The sequence below is a fragment of the Prenolepis imparis genome, unplaced genomic scaffold (assembly GCF_030444845.1).
Source record: "Prenolepis imparis isolate NDT839.2.m4 unplaced genomic scaffold, iyPreImpa1.0 SCAF_2, whole genome shotgun sequence".
In the NCBI taxonomy this organism is placed as follows: domain Eukaryota; kingdom Metazoa; phylum Arthropoda; class Insecta; order Hymenoptera; family Formicidae; genus Prenolepis; species Prenolepis imparis.
The window spans coordinates 13,498,737-13,525,948 of NW_028141160.1; the positions used below are offsets into that span (position 1 = coordinate 13,498,737).

The following is a 27,212-nucleotide window of genomic DNA, read 5'->3' on the forward strand; positions in this document are numbered from 1 at the left end:
GTAGTGGTGGGATCGCGCTCACTATATGGACGAGGCAGGAGGCAGGAGCGGTTCGACGCGGGTAGACAGCAGGTACACAGCCTCGAAGAAACTGTTCTCATTTCGTAGAACGACTTTCCTAAGCTTTTACCTCGACCGCGTCCAAACGGGTTTCATAGATATACGGGCGACGACAAATGTCACGCGCATATATAAACATTTTGATATATGAAATTCGTATATCGTTTCTACATTACTCTGTTATCAAAACATCTGCCCCATATATATTTATTTTAAAAAAATTAACGAACTCTCTATGAATCAAATTAATGTCTTACAACTCAATCGAATTTTTGACGCAAAATGATATAATACAAAATTTAAAAAAGAAATAATTGTTAAGAGGAATTATATTCTCTCGGATATGCAATTTATTTTATATCACTGCGAATAAATTTAATGATTATTTTCAAGCATTGTAACATATAGTCGTATATGCCCGCTAAATAATATTTTTGCAACTGTCAAATAATAGTCGGGATCGCGGAGTCTCGTCAGGAATACCTAATACGAAAGGATAGCGGATTTCTTTTTTTTTCCAAATTAAGGGATCGCCACCGCTTCTTCAAGCTTGGTGCCAGGTGCAACAGGTCGCGCGCGTTGAGCACCGCTGCGGGTAAAACACAGGTAATATACCTGCCCGAGGCTACGAGTCCGTCCCCACCTGGGGTCCGGTTCTCTCTCCTTGCTCTCTCGGCCGGCTCTCGGCTGGCTTTTCCTTCGAGGCGAGTCGGGCCGTTAGTGTCGTTGCCGTTGCGAGAGGAATGGTGATGTGATGTGCATCGCGGTGGAGCACGCATTCTGAAGGACGTATTCGTCGCATATCCCGAAGAGTTCGCGTCCGCCAGCTCCCTTATAAATCCTCTTATAAACCCCTCCTTCGAGTCGCGGTGAATTCCCGCGGGAATTTCGGCGTTCTCCAAAAATCTTTACGCGCTCGCGGTCCAACTCTCCTCTCCTCATCTAATAAAGACGTGCGGTAACGCTTCGCGTGGCAGCAACTCTTTCTTCCGTGCGCGGATGCCCGCGTAAACGGTAGTAACCACGTAAGTTGCGCGGTGAATGTGAGGTGAAGCTAACGGAAGACGCGAGGAAGAGACCGAGGAAGAAGACTTCGAAGAGGAGAAGACTCACATCAGAGATAAAATACCGAGATGCCGTGCTCCGCGGTGACGCTGTCCCTCGCCACCATAACCGGTATCATCGCCACTGCCCTTCTGGCGATCGCCTTTTCCACGGACAACTGGCTCTACACCGAGGTCAAGCGCGCCCAGATCCAGGTTTGTAGCGATGATTATATCTGAAAGAAGTACAGAGCGTCAAGGGTGCGATACGAAAGTTGAAGGTCAAAAGATAGGATAATCGTTCCGTGCGATATATGAATGATGTAGAATTAATTACTTCGCTCTCTCTTATTTATAAAAGAAGATATATTTCCGAGAGAAACATCACGATAAAGATGTGTGCTCCGAGTTTATTTATGTACGAAATGTTCTCTCATAAACTTTAGTTAACCCGAGGGCTCATTCGTTACATTCTTTTCTCATTGTCATTAGGAAAAGATATATAAGATTAAATTAAAATATCAATTAATTTTAGCTAATGTTTGTAAGAAATATTTTATAAATATTTCGAAAACAGATATTAAGAAATATTTAAGAGATGAAAAACTTTATATTTAAAATATGTAAATAGAAAAGATTCATTACTTGCCATAACAAATATTTTGCTAAAATATAATAATTTTAATAGTTTGTGACTTTGTTGAACTTTAAATACAAAAGAAAATATATATATGACACAAGTTTATAATATGTATTTACGAAATTATAAATATATTACGAATATATATAGAATATATGTGTGCTTTTTGTTCTTCATATTTTTATTTTAGAAAACAAATTATTTTGTTTTTATCTTTTACTAAAGTACTTTTATTTATATGATTGCGTATATTTCTAAATTTGAAACATTATCAAAATAACCCTTTATTCAAAATAAAATCCGTTCTATTAATTTTTCTTTCCATTATCTGGATTCGAAACAGATATGTAATCAGAGAAACAAAGAGACAAGTTTTAGATAATTATTTAAAAAACGCAGTTGTCTGAGCAGATCTCTGCGCTAGAAATGTGCGAATATCTTTGACATCTTTTTCGTGATTTTATAAAAATTAAAATTTACGAAAACGTGACATCTAATATGAAATTCTTGCGTCATTCGAAAATAGAACGCGTGACTTTTTGGGACGTTCTGTGTATATCTCGCAGGATCTTTTCTGGGAAGAAATTACAATGCAAATTGTAATCTCCTACATGCTCGTGTATAGCAAGGTTTCATGTTGCATTAATGCACGTAGTTTGAGATGCATCGTAAAAATCTAAATCTGCGAAAACGATGACGAAATTTTATCATGATTTTCCACGTGTCTCATCGTGGGACGTCATCAGCGTTGTTGTTAAAGCTAATTCGATTTAATCGCGAACGTGCCCCTATTCTGTACTCTCAGCGCAGCTCTTATTCAAATTTTGATTAAACTGCTGTTGTACGCGGATAGTCCGCGGCTTGGATGAAGGCTTCGATCATTTATGAAAATGGACACCTTCCTGTCCGAAGTTGGATCACATCCGGATCTCATTATTCCCGAAGGCCAGAGCTGTCATCAACTGGCGTGCTCGTGAATCTAATTTTTCTCTACTTCCTCTGCAAAACATCGATCCTTACGATAGGAACACAGAATGTTATAACGAAACTCAATTGTGATATGGCTGCAGATTTTAAAATTTATATGCAAAGTTTATTTTTTATTTAGTTTTTCTTATTTTTATTAATAACGTATATTTGCGCTCATATAGCATGTAATTATATTGCATGGTGATATCCTTAATCATTATAATTTTATTTTTTGATCACATAACGGATATTTACTGTTATGTAACAAGTTATTCTTCTCATTATAGTAACTACTTATTATTATTATTACTATTATCAATCTTTTGAGTAATCACAAATAATTCATTTAAACTGCAAAGCTATTTAAAATAAAGACGTGCGTCAAAATAAGCGATTATTTAAGTGTATCTATTATAAAGATTAAATTAATTCAATGCGCAATTTAAGAACTGTATAGTGTAGAATCGCGTATTTTATTTATTTTTGCTACAACTACATTTCTGATAATTGAGAATTTTATGGAAGCTATTATACTAAATATATATTACAAAAAAATTACTTTTCCAAGACGCTAGTAATTCATAATATATAAAAAAGGATATGAACAAAAATTATTCCAGAGGATTTTTCTAGTTAAAATATACACCGGATATTACCATCATATAATCTGAAATGAATTAATAAAAATTCAAAAAATTAATTTACTATTAATTAATTACTAATGCTAGTGAAAGATAGTGTTAATTGAGGAGGGGATTGCGTAATCTATTTAGGTTTAAAAAAAATGCATTCTTCCTTAAGAAGGGAAAGGAAGGAAGTAGAATTCCTCCTTGTGACTTCCGTCGTTTTGTCGTGGGTGAATGTACGTGTCAAAGGTCAAGTTTACCCTCTAAGGTCATTGAAAGTCGAACGGATGTTGTTCTTGCAAACTTTTCATGGAATCTGCTTGAGAGAATGTCTGTGGTATTTGGAGGGGGACATAATAGCAAATACTACTAACAATAAGAAAGGTTCAATTCAAATTCTTGTCCGAATCTTCTTAATAAAAAATATTAGTTAAAATTATTGCAAGCAAGTTTAGATTATGTTGTTACGAAGAGAACTACTTAAACAAGAAAACAGGCAATTGTCCTCTTTTTGAAACAAATACCAAGTTGACTGAGCACTTTAAATAAGGAGTACGATAAATTGAATTATAGACAGATATATAAAAACACGAAAGGCTCTATGAATTCAAAATAATAATATAAAACGGCTAATGAGAGCCACCGCAAATTTAATGGATGTTAAAATAATAATTAAAGACCACAAATTCAATACTGTGATGCTTATTTAATAGACGTTTCGGATCCATTTCAGGCCTTCTTCAGTACAGAAACATTAATTTGAAAAATCTTATGTCACAAATTCGGTAAAGTCAAGATATGAATTTGATTCATATTGATGATTTTAATTCATATCTTGACTTTACAGAATTTGTGATGACATAAGATTTTTCAAATTAATGTTTCTGTACTGAAGAAGGCCTGAAATGGGTCCGAAACGTCTATTAAATAAGCATCAATAGACAGTTTTTAGTGATTGGGACTATATATTTAAAAAATTGCAATGGCAAAGTTTATTGTTGTACCAAATAATGTATGCAACCAACTTCGTATTTGTTTGAAGAATGACTACACTTCTTTTGTATGCTAAGCAGTTTTTTTTTTCTCGCAGTAAATTCTTTTGAAATGAGAGTTTGAGATTCTTCAATGCTTATACGTTCTGGATAATCAGAACTGCTGATTCGGAGATTTTTTTAAAATTCTTTTCTTTTACGTCATAATTTTTAATCTAGAATTTATGATAAATCATAGACAGTCTTCTAACAGGAAGTTTTTTAAATTAATCTATTAGCATCGCTAGTTACATCACGACTTGACAACTAAAGAAAAACGCACGTGCAGCTCACCGCATATAAAATATTCCGACATTGATGTAACTTCCTTCTTCTCTCTTTCTCTCTTTTCCTACACGATGCAATAACATATTTACAATATATAAACAATATAAAATATAGATATTATCATAGGCATGTAGACATTCTACATGTATCTAAGCATGTATAGATGTCATTCTCAACATCATCATTACAACAGAACCTACGTCAATGATTTCGCCATTAATGATCGATTTGCGATGGAAGTAGAATATTCTGTGCAATATTTTATTTACACCGCGAAGAAACGTATTTATACATCTCCTGTATTTGACGTTACTCTGAAGTCATTATATCAAGCAACTGAACCTGCCGCTGATTAAATCGGATTATCTCGTCGTTAGCGGAATCTCATTTCACGGGTATCCCGTTCCTCTTTGCGCTTTTCTCTTTCTCTTAGCTCTCCTCTCCTCTCCTCTCCTCACGCTTCTCTGTCTCGATCTCTCGCCATTTCGTCCCGAACGATTCTCGTTCAGAACGATCGACATTCCAAGCCGCGCCCATTCTCAGCACGTTGGTTCAACAAGTCTTACGTTTAATGTTCAATGCACTGACATTTTACATTAAACACTTTTAATTCAAACTTACGCACATAGACAGCACACGTGACAAAAGCAGTCTAATCAGAAATTTATCCTTATTCTTATAAAAAGAGTATAATTTTTTTATTTTATTTTTAACGATTATATTTTAAGCACAAGAACTCCACACAATACTTCAATTCCCATAGCTACTTTAATAAAATTTTATTTTTTATATTAAATTGAGGAATAATTTTTGGAGTTTTAAAAGATTTATGCTCCACAAAGGAAAAATAAAGATGTCATCTACACAGAGAGAATTTTCTCTTAGAATTTACCCTGCAAATCATGGTAATCGTGGGACAATATGGCATGGAAAGAATTTTATGAGAATTTCTTCGATTAATATTTATCACAATAAAAATAATAATATCTATTACAATAAAATATAAAATATAAAATATTAATTTTACTATGCAGTTTAGTAAAATTAATCAAACATGTTTTATATTTTATTGTGATAGATATTATTATTTTTATTGTGATAAATATATTAATCAGAGAAATTCTCATAAAATTCTTTCCATACCATATTGTCCCACGATTACCACGATTTTCAGGGTAAATTCTAAGAGAAAATTCTCTCAGTGTACAAGTGTCATCTAGAGAAAAGTGTCACCTGTGAGTGACAATGAGAATTGAAGGATTTAAAAAATGTCAATATTTTAGCAAACTTATTGCTATATTTAGCATTTTATCACAATCTTGTGTAGACTATGTAAAGTCAAGTTTCGAAGTTGCTTTCAATAATAATCCGCCACTTGCAATACAATTTTCTCTGCTAAAAATCTTTTGCTTTCTTTCTTAAATTATTTCAGCTAAATTTTTATTCGAAATTTAATTGATTTTTTTGCACTTTTGCGTGACTCGACCATTTCACTTAGAGACTTAGAATCGGAGAAGACCCACTAATCCACTTCGACGGATCAGCCACGCTGCATCCGAAAGGATCTCGCGCTATGATTCCGCGAAGAGACGCGAAGTGCATCGCCGCATAACGTGTGTGTACTACGCTCTGTTATTTTCGCGCCTTTTATCCTTGACGGACGCGCACGCATCACAATTCCTCGACAACCAGCCAGTTACCTTGCCTTCTCGCTTAAGATAGAGAGAAGTTGCCAGGGGAGAACCGCGCGTACAGTTATGTCGTATCGCGCATCGCGGCGAGTAAATGTTAGCGAATGCATGCATTTGAATGTCGAACAGAGATGAGTAAAAAATAGTATTTGAATAAACATGGTGTTTAAACTAGAAGAGAAAAAATATTTAAGAGAAAATTATCTTAAAACTAAGTTAATTTCTCCTATCGAATTATAATTGATTAATGTGAAACAATAATTTATTTAATATGCATTGAATTTTTCTTTGAAATATTTCCTTACATTTACACGAATAAAAAAATTATCATAAGGAAATTAAATTATATATATATATATATATATATATATATATATATATATATTAGTAAATTAGTATTCAATAAATAGTCACTTTCGAAATAAATGTGTAAATTTACATTTCTAATCATTTTTCTCATTACATAATATTTAAAATGATTCGAATCAAAAAACTTCGAATATTGACTCAAGTAAGAATTGCTTTTCAAGAATTTTTCTAAAATTATCATTTTAATTAATGATTTTAGTTAGTATACTTTGTTCTTATGTATTATTTATACCATCTTAACGAATAATATAAATATTTTTAAAGAAAAAGAAAAACGATAAATGCTCTTTCAATTTAATAATTATTTTCAATAATCTGTATTTGAAATGTGCCAACAATTGCGAGTAGGACGCAAGGCGATAATTGCACAGGCGTTGCGACGCGACCTCGACGAACATGCAAACATCGCCGATTAACGGGAAGCCTGCGTGTAAATTCCTGATATTAACGAATCCCATCAATAAAGATAGGATCGAAGACAACCGACAATTCTTAAGTTGAGGAGATTTAAAGGCAGCAATTCTCTGAAGGACAATCTTGACGCAAAGGATAAGGACTTGTTAATGCGTTTGAACGGTTTCGATGTCCTGTTTGTGTTAAATGTAAGGAAAGACAAACTTCAGATATTGTTTTTTCAAAGACATGTACTAGAAAACTATATTAAGAAGAAACTAAATTACTTTTTAATATTCGAAAGTAGGAAGAGGAAGAACAAGTTGCCATGTGAAAGGGAGATAACTAATTAATACGATATATATGCAGCAATTTTAATAGGAATATTTTTCTTGGAAAGGTTACAGATATTAAAACTGGTTCTAAAGAGAGAGAGGAATTGATTCCAAAGCGCATTCATCACGTCCAATTGAGAAGAAAGAAAATTTGGAAGATTAAATATATTTTTTATTTGATCTCACGTATATATGAAAAATATTACGTTATATTAAAAATATTACGTTCTTTTCAGCTTCTCTTGCGTCTTACAAATTCAACCTATTACCGCGTAATAATTTTCGCCTCGCCGCTTTAATAATAAATTATTTATAATGAGCGCGCGTGCTTAATTCTCGTGATACATATATAAAATCCTGACGGTAAGAAGGTTCAATTGCGTTGATTACACCGTTCGCATATTCTTGTCTATTCGTTGGCATGAAGGACCCTGCATACGTTTAGCAGTTATCGTGTGTGCACAGTAGCACGTTAGACGGTATTATATTCATCAAGTATAGTCAACTGTACTTTCATTCGAGAACCGGTGACGTGGCGGGTTGGACGCGCGAAGAAAGGAATGCAGTTAAATTCATTTTAATATATGTTCTCGACGCAGAAACAAATATAAATAGCTTTTATAAATAGAATTTTTTGACTCATTCAATAAAAAAAAAATAGTAAACATATTTTGATCATTTAAGTATTTAAATACAAAGTTACACAAAAGCAGGCATTATTAAATTAGAAAGTGTTGGAAATTATCTTTCACGAAATTGAAGTATTATTATATCAGTGAATTTATTTTTGAAGTGAAATTATATCAGTTGTCATTTATTCAATAAATACGAATTTTTTATTTCTTGATCGTTTGCATAAATTGAGATGCAGCTGTAAATCATAATAAGTATGAATTAAAGGGATCGTCGTATATCGAGCCGGAAAACACTTCAAGGCTGCGGTTAGCAATCCGCGATGCTTTTTAAAGATGTTGAATGGCGTAACGCGGCTTTGTACACGAAACACGTTCCGGAGAAACTCGAGTATTGCACGAATATTCTCTTCCCGTTCTCTGCCCAATGTAATGATAAAGATCATCGGTGGATCTCATCATGCTTTTATCATCGTGCGGAAGTGCAATATCTATATATATTTGTTATCCTAATGCAATATATTGCAATATGCGATGTAATTTATTTATTATAATAAGTTTATTATTTCACATACATACATATATTTTCTCTTTTGATATCTAAAAAAAGCATTGACTTATCGTGATGTAAAGATAGCGTGTAAGGATTTATATAAGAGGATAAATATAGGAAGTATAAACGTCTCACAATCTCAATATGATAGCTGTCACATTGATCGTATTTAGCAGAGACAACAGTTATTCAACCGTTAAGTGCTAGTCTAAATTGATTAGTATGCAATCTCTAATAAAAAGGAAAAGAATAGAGAAAGAGGGAGGAAGAGAGGTCTAATATTTCTAAATATCTCAAATTTTATCTTCGAAAATTCCCAAACATTAAATTATAATTCTTAGCTCTAAATTGAATTAAATGATTTAAATAAAATAATTGTTAAATTAAATTTTAATCAATAGATAGATATCACATACATCACATTACTGCACGAGATATAAATATGAAAAAAATATTTATATGTGTTTTACACATTTAGAAATAAAATTTATAAATTGCAGACTTAAGCACTTCATTAACATAAATGTTGCAAGGAAGTAGACAAATATGCAAAATTGCAGAATTGTATTTGCCAGTTGAATAATCTAGTCGCATCACGAAACGATTTTACCGTCCGACGTGACAAATTAATGCGAAAAATCCTTAAACGCAGATCTCGAAATGAGCTTAATTATGTCTATTGTCATTCAAATGAAAACGGTACCCCTATAAACCCGCATTATTCACGATCGGTCTTCTTAAATGATTACTGCATGATGATGGATTATTCAGATGACGAAATGATGCAATCGTAAATCGCACACAGTGTCGGAAAAACGATCGCGACTCGTGAGTGGCCAACAAACTAGAGGAGATTGATGCAAAATTTAAATGAAAGTTGCTGTACGTAACACAAGACGGTTCATTAGCTAAAAATCTTGTTGCGAGCAAACGAAATAAAAAAATCTCCTCAGGTTATTTTTAATATGAATAAATTCGTATAAATAAATAAACCGAAAAGATAACACCGATACATTATACCGAGATTGATAAAATAATATATATTGTTCAAATATGTATCGATAATAATTCTTCCAGTATCGAGATATAGGTTCGATGAAAGGTACCTTCTCTATTTAATTTCGCAAGCGTTCATAAATATTTTCCATAATCGTCTAGCTGCTACAATTATCACTTTGTTTTGCGAGTGCAAAATTATAATACAAATATAACATTACATAATCGTAATGCGGTGAATCAGAAATTAATCCATAATGCACGCATTGAGATCAAGTAATCAATTATATGATAAAATTGTAAAAAAATATACGAAATACGAGAAATTTTGCGAGATCGATATTTTCAATAAAATTCTAATCTAGGAAAATAATTTCCAAAAGAGGTATGAGAGAGATACGATTTCTCATTCTGTTATCGATAATGTATAATTATCTTCATTGAGCTTCACGGCGGATTTTCCTTTCTATGTCAAAGAAATCAGCCGGGCTTGACGATGTTCCCGCGCTTGAGGCGAGCAATGGCGAAATAACAACGTGAAAGCAGAATGGTGTGGCCTAGACAAGACTGGGAGATTCGTCGGTATCCCCCTTTTTTCCTTTTTCTCGCGAGCGACAAATGATAGTAACTCTTGATATGTACTGTCGCGAGAGGATTCGCGTATTGCATCCTCAAACAACAACAAACTGTTACTCGTACAAATTTTCACGCGAAGGACATACTCTCTTTTCGAACAATAGATTGCATATTTCTTCAAATTTAATACTTCTCGTTTTCTTTAAAATAACAATTTCGCACAATTTCTCGTTGTATCTCGGATTTTTTTCAGATTTGTTACAACGAATTTTTTAATTTAAATGCACACACATTTTGGACGGATTTCATCAATCTTTTGCAATGTTGTATATTTGTATCACAGCTTCATAATCGTAAAACGAAGTGATTTATTCAACTAGATTATAGCAACTAGATGATTATACAAGTGCAATTAATTTACAAATAACAATAATGCATATATTACTATAAATTGTTTTTTTCTTCTTCTCTCTTATTTTGCATTTCATAGTATAATAACTTTTGCAAGTTAAGTCGACAATAGTGATAAGAATTTTGTTACTCGTTTTATTGTATCATAAAACACGATTTTAACTGTATCGATGAAATGAAAGCGTTTTGGTAAATATGCATTATTCACCTTGCGCATTCTCTCAAAGAACTATTCGGAACGCATGGGTGTTCGCCAAGGTTAACCTGCTGGAGCTTGCATCAGCGGCGCACGTCATACTCGTATACGATTATTGGTAATCGAGGAAGAACGTAGGCGATGGAATTTTTCAAACACCATCAATCACCACGTTATTATTGACAAACGCAACGAGAATGTATTTTTCATACAAAGAAATTACATTTATCATTCAAATTTGGAAAATAATAAAAATTTAATTACGTGACGATTTATACTTTGTACGATGTTTCTTCAAGTTTCAATTATTTTTAAGTCATTGAAAAAAAGTGAGAAAGTAAGAGTCTGGTCGTAAATTAAAAGCTTGATAAAAGACATAAATGAATGGAGAAATTGCGCGGAGATATTAATATCGTCTGCGAAAACGAATCGAGTTTTGAAAGAAACGCTTTCTTTCGCATTGTACGCTTTATCAGCGATCGGAGAACAGTGGATCGAGCAAAATGTTTCGTGGGAAGCGATGTATGTGTATGCAAAAAGAACGAGCACGCGTGTTTTCGCCGCGCGGAAAACGTTCCTTTCCGTCGTCGACGGTCGCGATTCATGCGTTAAGATTTCCCGCGTAGCGCGGTGTATTATTATACTTTCTACCAGACGTTGAATCGGGAAATCGAAGAGGGACTTTCTAGAAAATAGATCGCAACAATTCGCTGACGTTGATTCCTGTCCGCGCCGAGGACAATTCGAGATTGGCGAGATTATATATCGTTGAGCGACCACTGCCTGGAGGAGGTGATCGATACATGCCCGCTATTGAAATTGCATCGAATTTCGAGGGCGGTATGCGAAATACATCCTCGAACATAAGAAAGTGTACACGGAACTTGTATCGACACGCATGAATAAACGCTCTCTATGGTTCTTATATAGGCTTCATGGGCGAGCTCATCGCGAAATACCGATACTTCGCAACGTCAAGTAAAGCGACGACGGAATTGTTTTCTCTCGTAATTTCATCCATCGCACACACGAGCCGATATTCTTTACCACGACTGTAAATTTATACGAGTGTCACGCTGTATACAATAATTATATAGATTTTTTAAATAATTGACACAATCGATTCTCTTGAATTGACAGGAAAAACATGAAGGAAATATCAAGGGCTTTATTTTTATCATAAAATAAAGTTTAAAATAAAGTTTTGAGTCAGTAAATTGGCAAAGTTGAATTCGATACGCACACACAAGAAAGCAGAATTGCTTGTAATCGGTTTTTAGCCGTCTCTGAATTGAACGTAGTAAAATGTAGTTAAATGAGCATGGCTGTCCCTTTCACTAAAAATATGAGAGAGATTCAGACAGATGTTCTATCGCAGGAGAACACGATATTCTTACTTTCTAACGATAATAACATTTTCGCGAAAGGAAGAGCGCGTACTTCATCTGCATTCGAAAATGTACAGTAGTAGCGCTCTCTCCATCAAGGCGAATTATTTGCTACGATTTTGTTCTTGCCCTTTCACTTTATTATCGCTAATTACGCGACGTTTTGCAACTTTAAATTAATGTCTTTTTTGCGATCGTCGGTATCTGCCTATTCAATGAATGTTCTTTCTGTTACAGCAATATGTGAGCAAGCATATCGAGCAGAGCCACGTAGATAGAGAGCAAATGAACACGAAATATTATTATTACACGAGGACTCAGGGTCTATTCAGGATATGTTATCCCAAAGAGAGACCACCGACAGGTAAGATAAACATTCCAAAATAGATCATTTAATAATTAACTATTCGTATAAGTTTAATAAAAATTATGCGATTAATTTTTTTATGTTGACAAGATTTCAAGTTTCAAGATGAAATCCGTAGTCCGCGTGCTAAATACTTCCCATGTTATTTAATTTTGCAGCTATTTAGCCTTATCAAATGTGTTTTAATTCTTTTCTATTAAAACTAACACTTATTTTTCTGCTATCTAATATTTATAGAATAATTGAAAACAAGATGGTTCTAGGTCTTTCTACTTATTATATTTAATTATCTGCATTATTATTTTTATAATATATGATAGAATAAATATATACATAAATAAAGTGTTCAATAATGAACATTGTAAAAAATTGTTGAGGGCCAATTTTCGGTCTTGGACAAAACATTCGCGATAACGTTTGCATTTCAAGATCGACAAATTCTCTCGGGTTTGCCGTTCAGTGACATCTCTTACGCGGCCTTTAGAAAACTTTCTATATTACGATCTCGTAATGTCGTAGGTTATCCGATCCCACGTAATAGGTTAACAGTTTATAATCGGCCGCACAAACGCGCACAATCTTTGGAGAAAGGTGCATTTTCTCTCGATAGCTCCGGTGCAGTGCATCGCGGCGCTTTCTCATCCTAGGATTCGTTGCCATGCATAATTCAGCATTATGCGTTTGTGCGAACAATGTTAATACTACTAGGCGTTGTATGAATAAAATATAGCGAATACTTTCTTTTTTATCCGTCGAAACAAATATTTCCAAAATTTGAGCAAAAAAATATAAAAGAGATATTTATAAAATTTGTTTTGTAGCCCAAAAAATTGAAAAGTAAAATGTACTATTATTTCAGAGTGGCGAATTTGTCGAGTAGAAAGTCATCGAAAAAAATTAATCGATATCATTTCCGAGTATCGGATACATCCGTTAGTTGGTTATAACACCAAAAAAAACATGTACGATGAACCGCGCTATTTTCCAGACACCATTTCGAACGAAATACTTAAATAACAATATGAAAAAAAATAATGAATATGAAATTCTATCTTCGAGCAAAAACCGATTTATGCGAAGTTTTTCTATCGATTTCAACCGCGAGAATCCTCGTTTTAAATTACTTAATAGACGACAAGACTTTCCTGGTTCGAGGATTGCTGGGTAATTTTTTTTTACAGAACGCACCTTGTAAGTGGACCGAGTTGCGATCGCGGTCGTTGCGAAATAGTTGACGTGCCGATCGATTGGCCGATCACCTGCGTGTTAATGCCTTACAAATACAAGCCATATCTCAGTTGATTGCGAGGAAAGAGAATGATATTTTTTTCTCAGAAGTTAGTCAAATATGAATATAAATTCATAACACATTTTTATGATAATAGTTTCAAAAAGATATGTTCTTTAAAACGTAAAGATTCTTTATAGAAAGATAAAAATTTTAAACATACTCTCTGAAACTACAAAATATTAATCAGAAAAATATTTCTTTTCAAGTAGTGTCATTAAAAAAAAGTGCGATATATATTAATTAAAGGTATAATTAAATCTAGCATTTAGATTGACTGAAAGGCAGTGCGTATGCTTATTTAGTTGCGTACAAGGATGTGATAAGATCCTACTTCGCATCATGCGTTACTTCGTATTTTAACGGTTTATGGCTTGGAACGCCTTTCCTACTAGAGACTTTCTAAGATAATGACGCATGTCCTCTATTAATGATCAGTAACGTATCGAGGAGTTTTGGAGCAATAATTTACAGAAAAAATGGGCGATGTTTGTATCTTTATGTGCAATAAATCTAGTTAAAAATAACATGCAACTACAATGATACATAATCGAATGCTATCACATGTAATACAATGCGATGATACATGATTAGGGAATAAATGTAATTAAATCCATAATCAGTGCAATTAATCCGCGATTACAAACTTAATTTCATATAATAGCTCTGATCTTCGTCAGGAAGCATGTGCCGATTAAGTGGATTCCGATAGGAATCTAGGTCAAAGCCAATTAAGATATTAAAATTGCCGGGTCTAAATTAAGTCTCTAAGAGTCAATTCTTCCGATATCCGTTTTTAATTACAGTTTATATGTTATGCTCCTTTGTTTTTCCCCTAAATTCTATCTTTTTAAATAAAGAAAGAGAGATAATTGAGCTGTGATTAAGTCTTTAAAATCTTAAAATTCACATGATTATAATATAAATAACATTTCATATAGATTCTATTGTTTTCTCAAAGGCATGTATGTGAGAACCCTATAATTCAAAACAATGTCGACACGCGCGATGTGATGTCATTTTTTACATCACGTAGATCGCGAAATCGACTTTTGCATACCTCGATGATTACGCAATGCTCATACAGCGACATAATAATTAGAAATTATTATGCGAGCGTCAGCGTTGCGGAGATGTGCGTTGCGTACGATCGAATTGTACAATCGATCTGGGTAAGCAAAAATATCATAAATACAGTCTAATAACTCTGTGTGTGTGTGTGCGTTATGTATGCGGGATATTACGCGAAGAACGGCAGGTAGGAAATCTGGAGTGATGTAACATAAGAGCTAATTTTAAATCACGCTTTAAGAAATTTATAGAATACAAAGCAACATAAATTCATTTTTTGATTTTATAAATAATTTGAGATATGTAAAACAATTTTTTGACTCATGCATTCCATAATTAATTTTTTTCTCAAATATATTATACGCGCAGCTCTCTACTAGTCGCGAAATTAAGACTTCTTAAAACTTTCTAAAACGGGGATTCAGAATTTTATTTGTGACAGTAATTGAAGATTAAAAATATATATATATGTGTGTATGTATAAATTCTTTTCGGGTAAATCGGGTACAGGTGATTCTAGTTCTCCCGGAAGTTTCAGATTGCGCATTCTTCGAGCGGGAAGTGAAAACGCTTGCCCATGACGAAGCACCGACTGTAGTAGATGCGGGTCGTACATACATTAGAGGGCTCATATAAAATCCATTGTTATTCGCACAATAGTGAACCAGTCGTAAAGAGGAAGCGGCGAATCAAGCGGATAGCGTTCGTAAAATTCCGAGATAAATGCGAGGAAAGTGTGTCGATGTCGCGTGTTACAAAGCAGATTCGTTTCACGAGATAGAATCGATTAAAATTGATGACTCTATTGAGCAAATTGCTTTATTGAGCAAATAATACGTTACTGAGAAACAAAACGGAAAAACGCGCATTAATGTTTTATAGTTTATAGCATAGATAGGAATGTAGCTAGAGAAAGCGAGAGAGAGATAAATATTCGATCTATACAAAAATATGTACTTGAAACCTATCCGCCAAAAATTGCGGACGACGGGTGAAATTGCTGTCCCAAAAACACCTGATGCGAGAAGATGTCAAGATCGCAGCATCGGTTGCTTTCTTACACGACACGCTAGCAGCAGCATCCCGATGGAGTAATAAATCATTTCGATCTCATTAGTTTGACAAATTGGAAGAATCGTTCTCATTACCCCACATATCGATATTTATTTTCGTGAAAGAGCTAAACTAGTAGATCCTAGATTAATTAATCGCAATAGACGATCTAATTTAGGTAACATAAACGATCGGATAGCGGATGCTGAAAGTATGGAGACAATGCTTTCTCACCGGGATCGCGTAAACGAAAAACACTCGTGCCGGTACGTATACTTGTTCGGTAAGATCGTGGGACCAGAAGAGACGGCGAGGAAAGGCGAGGCGTATCGAGGCCGGATCGGTGAGAATCGATTCTATCGGTCGGTCGATCCGCGCGCGATATCGAAGCGAAGAAATAGTCCGGTTGAAGCGAAGAGAAGACTCTCTTCCACGTTTGTGTTTCTCTTGTCGCTTGGCCGGAAAACAATCGAAATGATCGATGCATCGCTCGTATCACCGCAATACCGTTCGCCGACCGACAATGCCTTATCGGTTTCGGCGTGCCGTTTTCTTCCGGCGACCCGCTTCCGGCGACTTCGATTTATTAGGCGCACGTGATCAAGCTTATCTTTGCGCCGACGAAAAATTTAAGCTAACTGTTAGATGACATATGTGTAATAAGCAAAATGACGCGAAGAATGCTATCCTAATGAAATACTGTGAAAGCATTTAAAACAAAATCTAATAATATATTTTAAGAAAATTTTCCATTTCTCTTCTATCCATTAATTTCTATTATTTAATACTAACTCTATTGATTTCTCTATTAGCGCATTCAACGAATTGATAATAAAAATCATATCAAATCATATTCTATATTTATTTCCAAATTAAATAGAACGTTCCAAAATTATTAATTGCCTAAATTCTTTGATTAATATCAATGTTTTCTTAGTGAAAATATGGATGATTATTATTTATTTATTTTTCGCAACGTATATTTATCCTTTGTAACTAAAAGCCTCAAATTAAAGATATAAACTGTATGTAAAACTCTTCTCTCTTTCGCAATAATATCCTATATAATATAATCCACAAAAGTCATTAATGCGACATTTTCGCCATAGAAAAGTCGATTTTAAAGCGATTAAGAATCTATTACTAAAAAGATGTTCGATGATTCTGGAATACTCTGTATAGGGACCAATTCTGAAATCAACCTAACAATTCTTGAAGATATATCCGTCGGATATCCGTGATATTTTATCACGTGGAATTTTTACGAGTAATTTTATCATACTTTTATACACCGCGTCAGCATCGAAAATCGAGGTCACGAGACGTACGGTCGCGAGTGGACGCGCGAAAAATTTGAAGAAACCAGTCAATGACCGGTCCGGTAGCTTTTATCTCTACCTTTTGGTATCACTCGGGTCGCGCGTCGAAAAAGGTACGAGGAGGGCCCATCGCGCGGTTGCTCGGCATCGCCACCGACGCTGAAGACCCCTCTTCCGGAATGGCGAAGAGCATATAACGCGTGTACAGTTAGGCGCGAGTCAACGATCTTGGCATGACGCCTCGTTTAGGCGAAACTAGATTCGAAGAGGGTCGAGAAAACGGCCGCACTTGAATCGCAAATATTTCAAACGGTATGTTTCGCTGCGAAAATATCTCCATCGGATGTGTAAAATCGGAAAACTGTCTTTCTGTCCGTTTATTAATTTCGACGGATTTTTTCAGCGAACAATTTTCATTCAATTACAACCGAGGGGTGAAATGATAACTAGATCTAGTTGCTAAAAAAAGATGAAATAAATGAACTTACAGCTGAAAAATACAGATTGTTAAAAAGAAAAGAAACATTTAATCGAAAATTATTTGAAACTTTTTATCCTGCTTTTATTTCGAGTCTTCACGTTAAATTTCGAAAATTTGATTTCACTTGAAGAGATCGCATTATGTCTGAACGTCATTAGCTGTAACGATCCTCTACGAGAAATTAAATGTCGCAAAAACTTCTCGAGATGGCAGATATTGCTTGTCCTGGCTCGCCAATCAGATAATATCCATTCACCAAGAGGAGACCGTGAAAGCACGGCTACTTTACGACAACTCTTCCCTCCGCGCGATACGTCTTTCGAAAGTGGCATTTCGCGGATTAGGATTCGCTAAAAGAGTACCGTTGCAAGACCGACGAAAGACCGAGTACGCGCTCGCGCATGCAAGCCTACGTAAGGGGTACCAGGTAAAAGCATACCGCACACTGAGCCAGCTGCATTCTGGGTCGCATGCTTTTCGAGACACGACGGGGCTGTGGGATCTTGAAGTACTGAGATAAATCTCAGCAATAATTTCCCATTGCACACAGAAATATATACAATCCTGAAAATATCTTATGAATGCATATTTTCAAAAAAATCTCTCATATTCTGTATATAATTGGGGGTTAAACAAAGGATATATTTTTGTAATGATCAACTTATTATTTATCTGTCGAAGACTGCAGGATATCTTTAGGGTATCATTAAAATATAAGCAAATGTCTTTCGAATATATCTCCGAAATGTGCATTTAGTGATGTGAAAGAAATTGTTGCAGCAAAGAGATGCTGTAAATTTTCAAAGCAGCACATAATTACAAGCTATCTCATATTAAATTTATGTTTCAAAAAATTAAAATTAAGAGAGATAATAAATGTTTAATTTTTCAATAATATCAATCTGATATTATTTTATCAGAAATTTCACTGCTTTCTATTATTTTACATGATAGAAAATTTTAGGACTCAAGTTATAGAATAATAAGAATAATAACAAAATCTTTTATTTTTTCTAAAAAATTAATTTAAAATACTCGATAGAAAATAAATTCTTCTTATTCATAGAATATACTCGATATAAAAATTCTATTTGCAATTTTTTTTATTTTATCCAAAGAATTTATTTACAATTTCTTTCAAATATTTCTTTAATTCTTCTATTCTTCTTATATCTTTTAGTTTTGATTTTCTTTAAAAGCTTTTTATATAAAAATATAACACGAAATTGAATTTAATCCATTTCCTTATTGCTTCTTGTGTAGTGGCAAACATTCTGCTTTCAACTAAATTTCTTTAAAGTGACATGAATTTTCTTGACAGTGATATAAATGACACCATCTGTAGGTGTGTGATATGTTATTTCGTATTTCACAGAGATTCCACATTTATTTCGCTTAGCTTAGAATGTAGTGCGCTTCAATTCTGGATGTTGTAATCAGACGTTGGATGAACATTAACTCGCATACTTCGCGGTCGGTAGAATGAGAATTTCGATTGTTATAATTAACCAATTAGATGTCGTATATGTGGCTTTTCGTGTAAAATGTTTCTTATTTTTCATAATTATAAATGAAGCAATTTGCAAACTCACGATAATAATTTTAGAAAGAAAAAATACTATTTTGAAATAGAGTTTTAAATATTAATAATTTTTCATTTTAAAAAAGAGACAATATTATCAAGGTTATAAAGATATTAAAAAATAAATCTCTTAAACGAACTGCACAGTAATAATTTTCTTGTCATTATAAGAAGAATAAAAGAAGTTAAAAATTAATTTATAGATTTTATTATTTATTTATAGATATGCGGTATGCTTTTCTTCTTTAACCACCTCATTTGTTTAAAACGCGAAGTTATGCTCTTATTTATATCGTAATTCTTTTGCAGTCGAGACTTATTTGAGCCCTGTGGAGACGCACTGCATGAATATCGACTATTTTATTCCCGATGAAGAAAATCAAACGAGAGGTTTCACTGACGACGCAATGGCACGACTGCGTAAGTATAGCAAAATTAAACAAATTTCATTTTTCTTTCTCTCTCTCTCTTATCAATAAAAAATCAGCCCAGTTTTTGGAAAAATTTAATCAATTATTAATTTTTTTTCTTCTATAATATATTTTAATATGTATCTTAAAAAGTGATTAAATAATTCTCTTAATTTATAAACTCTTTAGAATAAGAAATAAAGATATGTAAATTGTTTTCAAATATATATCAGTTTTAAAAGGTTTGCTCGACTTATTTTAATATGTAAAATAAATACGTGTGTCAAACTTTCTCTTATATAATATACAATGGAATACTCATATAAATATCATATTTTTATCATGCCAAACACGTAATATCAAAAAAGTTAAGTCTTACTTACAATATGTCTGCAAGTATAAATGACATTATAGATATTTTAGAATTCGGTCACGTTGCTACCCGATGTAGCGCGAATGGAAAGTTCGATCGCTGATAGCCACGTGGCAGTGAATGCACGAATAATAGTAAAAGACACAAAGTATAATTTCCAGATTGTTATAAAAATAATTTGATTGTCATAAATTGTTATAAAAATATCCTTTATAAATGCATGTGCAAAAAATACATAATGCATTTAAATATTTTATTATTGTCATAGATATGGGAAGATCTGTGATAGCTCTCTTTATGGTCGGCTTTCTCGCGATATTTTCGGCATTTTGGACGGGAGTAGTCGGATGTTGGAGAAGATCACCAGGGAACATTACGGCCACGGCGATTCTAATGTTATTTGCCTGTCAGTATATTTTCCAATATAAATTTTTGGAAATATTTACTGGATAAAGATATAGTCGGAATATAATCGGACTTTTTTTAAATGATGTAGGTCTACTGAGTGCTGGTGGTATGGGCTTATGGCATGGCGTTGAGTATTATGAAAAAGAGAAACTCGTCGGGGAAGAATATTATCAGCAATGGACCAACGTAAGTGGTGTCCTAAATTTTTCTTTAGACAGTAATTTTTTTCTCAATATGAAATTATCTATGTAAAATGTTCAACAATTCGTCAAAATGTTAAGATTTGTCGTTGACTGTTTATGTCAATCGCAAACAGAAGATTAAAATGATATGGTATGCTAATATATCGATCAGTTTAGATTATTTAGATCGCCCCCGGTTAGAGTTCTACACTTTTAGTCTTCCTAAATTATTTACATGATCGCTTAAAAGTCAACTGCAGATTAACATTAAGACATATATGTTATTAGTGAGCAAGATAAGCGAAAAAGACGCATTAAAAAGATTTTATTGCAAATTAAAATTTAAATGCTTAAATAATTTTTAGAATAAAATACTTGATTTTCTATATAAAATCACACTTTCTTATGCAGAACTAAATGATGCATTATATAGATAATTGTGGTCCTTTCGACTCGAATAAAACTGTATAGAGAAACGTTTCGCTTGTCTCGCACCACGAAAAGATTCTTTCTAGGCACATTGGATCGATCTGTCGCATCAAATATTTCCATCGAATCCGAGGAACCGTATTCTGCCGGCGGCAGAGACAATTATATAGTGTTTAGAGAGAATTTTACCCGCAGGCTTTAAAAGACAACACGGCGCAATGGTACGACTGGTCATTTTATCTTGCCTGGCTGGGGGTGGCTACGTGTCTGGGTACGATGACGCTATTCCTGATCGCGGCATCCTGCCTGAGAAGGGAGCGTGCCCGCGAACAGACCCAGAACGTTCAGTACATTATGCCAGGTGACACGATAACCATGAAACGGTCGAACTAACTCGTCCCGTATCTCTTTTTTTTCTTTGTTATATACGCCCGGCGCGACATGGCACGACACGGCACGACATGGCACACGGGGGAAAAACTGTCCCTAGGTCCTGAAAGACAACTCGCTAATCTCGTACGACTGGTCGTACGTGGTCGCTTGGGTCGGCGTCGGTTGGTCGTTGGTCAGCGCGATCTTGTTTAGCGCCGCGGCGATTTGCTTGAGGGGCGAGAGAATGCGCGAGGAGGCGATGAACATGCAGTACCTCATGCCTGGTACATATTTAACACCTATTGCTTTCGCCCATTATGTGCACGCGGCATCCGACTATCCTAATCATTCAGCGATTACTTCAAAATTCTGATTTCTGCGCGCTATTTTTCTTTCATTTTTTTTTCAAGTCCAAAATATCAATAAACATCGATATTCCAATATTTCTTCCAAATGATCTATGCACATTTTTGTTAAATATGTGTGTTTTTTATCGATATTATATTATTGGTTACTTAGATTTATATGATATATATTATGAATAAATTATAATCTATTATATATCTGTAAAGATTAATACCATTATAAATGATCAGTGAAACATCGAAACCGTTTGTCAGATTTTTGTGGTCGTTATTTAAAATTGCAATGATTAATCATTTCTCTTCGAATAAAATCCTAAGAAGTACGTCGGATTCCACGTGCGTTGAATGTTCTACTAACTTTAATTTATAATCATCAAACTTGTGATCACAAGGAACACGTTCCTTGATACGAGAATAACGATCATCTCGTCATCATACTAACTGGACTCGAAAGAAGACCATCAATGCGGAAACGATGATATTATTAAACTGGTTTTTAAATTCAGCTATTTTTATAAATATTTAATAACATTATATATATATATATATATACATATATAATTACATATATATATATATATATATATAATTTACTTCAAACGTTTCCGTATTAAGACATAATAATAATTATTATGCACAATTTATGCATTAAATCAATTATTTATATTTAATTTATATACATTTTTATTTATAGAAACGATATATCCGTAAGAACTATTAATTATAAGAATTTTAATTTATTCCAATTGCAAATAAATAATTTTGTTAACATATATCCAAGGTCCGAAAACATACATAAATCACAATCGTGAACTAATTGAATGACAACACATAGTGCAAGACAAAAAAACAATCTGATCGCTTATTTAACTGTAACAAACCGAAGATTTTGTCAGTCCCAATAACGCCTTGTATATAAGAAGATTGGTCCCTACTATTCGAATAACGTATAACCTTGTTCGGTAATGTTTTGAAAATATTAGTTGCGAACTCTCTTGTAAATATGAAAAACGAGGCCACGTGAAACTAGTTCGATGAATATTAACTCGAAATTGCATGCCGAGGTTTTTGAGTCAATCTTTGCGCAATTTTCTAAAATAAATCAAAGAGTGAAGCCACGCGGAAAATTACTAGCTAGTCGAGTATTTAAATAAATTTTTTTTAAATTAATTAAATTTTTTCGATACATGTAGGTATCTCAATATTACCAGTCTCATATTTTAGTCGAGATTAAAGACCCAGCGCTTTAATTAAAAGGAAATTTATATTTACAAAGAGCGATAAATACATATATAACTGACAACATCGACTAGGATCAAGTGACAAAAGTACAATGTAAAAAGTATAATGTAAAAAAACACAGTTAAACTTTATTTAATTATTAACTTATTTAATTTAATATTTTCCATATTTTTGTTAGAGATCAAAAGATAAATCTTTTTCATAAATAGTGTCAGTCGACTACCATGAATAATTATCGATAATAATATAATATGACAATAATGCAATTAAAATTTTAATCAACGGATTAGGCAAATTATCGAGCGCACTGATAATGATGTATGGCAGCGGCCAATATTTATTTTCGCGAAACTTTTACTTGTCCACCTCACGCTCTGTTTCTGCTACGGATTAAAGTATTTTTGTCACGCTCTAATCCTGGAGGAAACTTTCTAATTCTCCTTCGGATGATCGATCGAGATGCATCCAGTACTGTTTTTCGAATCTATTTTGAAACTTTAAACTTTAACTATACTTTCACTATACTGAATGACTTGTATTTTCATCTCGTTATATTTTTCTCCCATTGAATTACATGTTGTAAAAAAATCTTTAAAATATTAGATATTTCTTTCTCTCTTTACTTTTTATTATCTACAAGCGAAAAAAATTGTTCTATTCTTATCGATTGCAAAAAGTTACAATTTTGTTTCATAAAATTATTATATACAAAATACGACACCATAATTGTAGAATATATTAATTGTAGATTAATTGTATATTAATTGTATATTACTTATACTATCTAATCATCTCAAGATTCCATATTTTATTTTAAACAAATACGCACAAAGAAATACGCTCAATTGTGAATATAACTTTCCTTTTTTTTAACTTTCATCGTTTTTGATATGTGAATCTTTTGAGAAGTTGGATCCACAATTATAAAGACTTATGCACGATAATTGTTCTCTTTTTCAAGAAAAAGAAAATGGAAAACCGGTAATACTATATTATGTAAAATCGAAGTAATCGCTCGAAAGCGACACACTTGCCTAATTTTCCGTACATCCATCGACTTCTTGCTACAAAAGAATTTCCGTATTTACGCATTCAATCCTGTATGCCGACCGATCGATGTCGGAATTCGATTTACGCAGGACGAACGTGTCTTATTATCGCAACACCAAATGTATAACATATTTCTCAAAAAATCAGTAAATATTTAAATTTATCTGAACGATAAAAACGTGTTCTTCGGTGAATTAAATTTGAACTAATTTTTCGAAAGTATATTAAAAATAAAAATTTAAATAAATTTTAAAAAATATATTTAAAATAATTAAAATATGCCCATCGTTTAAGAATTATATATCAAAGTTAAAATAGCTTTGTCAAATTATTTTGCCTCGTTTATTTGATGATCTAATTAAACTCTAACATTCTTCGTTTATCGAAAAGTGTCAGATCAAATCTAATTTCTTTTTTCGTTTTTCCAGTGTATCCGCAGAAGCAGCAATACGCGTACGCCGGATATCCGGCACCGGCGGCGTATCCGGGGCCGTATTATCACGGTTCTCAATATGGGCCCTACAACTATTGAAGGAACTCGGCCGGTCGGCATCGAAGGAAAGAAAGTAATCCGGGCGCGTTCGTCGCCAGTATCGAAAAAAATTCACTATCGTGTCATTTAGCAGGATGAGGATGAAAAATATTCAATATGAAATCTGAGAGACTCGCTGAGAGATCGATCCATGATCGCCGTAGGGTGGAAAGGATATATAGATTCGAAGGATCTCCGATCTCAGGCGCAATTTGTCCCTAATTAAAAATTCGTGGCTACTCCGAAATGTGAATAACGCCACGATATTTCCATAAAAGCAAGCTCTTTTCTTCCCGCGATAGTCCGATCGCTTGGTTCCATCTAACCGGAAGCAAGAACCCAAACAAGACGAAAGGCCGAAAGACGTTTGAGAGAAAGTTTCTAAAGAAAGCCCGAAAAATTCGGGAACGCGTTCTTTGGACCTTCTTACTCGCGTCTTTCAGACGTTCGCGTTGTCTGGAAAGCAAGACTTGCGCGAAACGGTTGCTCAAAATCCGCGTACTTAATATTTAGGAGTGAGAGATTATTTTGTACTTTTTTTTTCCAGTTCAATAAGTAAGCACACCGATCATCCTTCACGCATCTTTTTCGCGTGTGCAAAAACGTGTAAATTCGCGCTCGCGAGAGATATGCGTTCGTCGTTTCCATCGGACTCCGATGATTGATTTCACCGAGCTTTCTCGAATTCTCATTAACGAACGTTAGATCGATGATTCATTCAGTCTTGTGGTAACGGTTCCACAAGAAAAGAAGATCCAACAGAAAATTCATTAGAGCGATCGTCATAGATTTAATGGACGTTAATCGCCTCGAGGAAACTTGATAAAAACAGTCGCGAGTCTTGTAATTGAATCGATCGACCACGTCGATCGAATTCAGATCTGCGAAGTTTGGTTCTCGCAGCTTGTGACGCCGCGTTTATCTTTATTTATTTAACGCGATCGCGAAGCTCAAATCTCTCTCGAAGAGAAGACGGCCGTCGTCTAATTGCATGGCAAAGTGGAAACGTTTGTATATGAACGCTCACTTCTTGGTAGTACCAAATATTAAATAAATATGTCGACTCAACGCACGCAAGAAGAAAGAGATTGAATTGCGATTTCGCGAAAATATTCGTTCGCGTCGCGAATTTAATTTAACTCTTTCGAGTCTAACGGAACGCTAGATCTTGATTGAAGATATTAAAACACACAACAGTTAGAATATAAAAGATATGATTTGGAAGAAAACCGTAATATTTACAGTTTTCCCTAAACCACATCTTATATTAAATGTATTTCAATGAGAATCTATCGTTCCCCAGAGTGTTGTTGAAGCATACTTAATTAGAAATTCGATTCGAAAAGATTAAAGTCACTTTCTTGTAACACATCGTAACATAATGTAAACATTTATATAATATATGGTGCTACTAGGATCGTTGACAATTTGTTAACGAATTCGAAATTTATATTTAGTATGTAGCTCTTTTGATAATGTCGATTTATAAGATTCATTACATTGATATCACTATGTAAGATGTTTAAGAAGTAAGAAAAAATATATTCTCTCTCTCTCTCTCTCTTTTCTCTCTCTTTTTTCAATTATTTTATATATCTATAATATTTTTCAGTAAATAAACTATATCGAAATCATTTTCTCTCTCTATCTTGCGTCTTCCATACACAAATATCATACATATAAATAGGTCACTTTATCTCGACTTAAATTTTTTCTTCTAATTATCTAATTTCTCTTTCATCGTAATTTCTTTTGTCAGCTTTTTTTATGAGCGAGAACAAAGCAATATTTCATAAAAAAATAAATTATGTATATCGCAGATTATTGCGAAACTATTAAGAATGTATTAAAATTAAAAATGCACTGTTAATTATATCATAATCGCGCGCTGAAGTTAAATAAGATTTAAGAATGAGTGTAAGTATAAAAAGATATTAAGGGAGCAAAAAGTTGTACGTAGAATAAAAACAACGAAAATTTATAAAATCTTAGATATTAAATATATATAATAGAATAAAGAAGAAAGTATATTAAAATATATAATTAATATTAAATCCTGTTATTTCCAATCTCCAACAAGCTTTTAATTTTTTTATTATATTCAAGCATTCTTATGTTACAAAAAATATTATTCTTATCCTTTTTTAAAAAAGATATGTAAAGTCGATGTGTATTATATTTGTAGTATCGAGCTGTCATCGCAAGAATTAACAGTTTGACAGTTTGTCCAAAATAAAATTAAATAAAATATTATGTTTTAAGTATTAAAATATTATGTTTTAATTTTTTTATTATATTCAAGCATTCTTATGTTACAAAAAATATTATTCTTATCCTTTTTTAAAAAAGATATGTAAAGTCGATGTGTATTATATTTGTAGTATCGAGCTGTCATCGCAAGAATTAACAGTTTGACAGTTTGTCCAAAATAAAATTAAATAAAATATTATGTTTTAAATAATATGTTATGTGTATAATACTGTATGCTCGA

General features: G+C 33.4%; 1 protein-coding gene across 2 annotated transcripts; it reads left to right on the forward strand.

Annotated features, from left to right (window-relative positions):
* The first annotated feature begins 1,184 nt into the window (after positions 1 to 1,184).
* LOC145947099 (uncharacterized) lies at positions 1,185 to 26,736 on the forward strand. 2 transcript variants are annotated; one of them, XM_083056882.1, is made up of 7 exons: positions 1,185 to 1,319; positions 12,435 to 12,561; positions 19,668 to 19,778; positions 20,410 to 20,547; positions 20,638 to 20,735; positions 21,356 to 21,521; positions 24,618 to 26,736. In XM_083056882.1, the coding sequence occupies exons 1-7, from the start codon at positions 1,194 to 1,196 to the stop codon at positions 24,719 to 24,721; spliced, it is 870 nt and encodes a 289-aa protein (XP_082913008.1). In that variant the 5' UTR covers positions 1,185 to 1,193; the 3' UTR covers positions 24,722 to 26,736. The 2 variants fall into 2 exon arrangements, with proteins under 2 accessions (XP_082913008.1, XP_082913002.1); XM_083056876.1 differs by lacking the exon at positions 21,356 to 21,521 and adding an exon at positions 21,651 to 21,816 and having other exon boundaries at positions 24,618 to 26,735.
* The last annotated feature ends 476 nt before the right edge of the window (positions 26,737 to 27,212 follow it).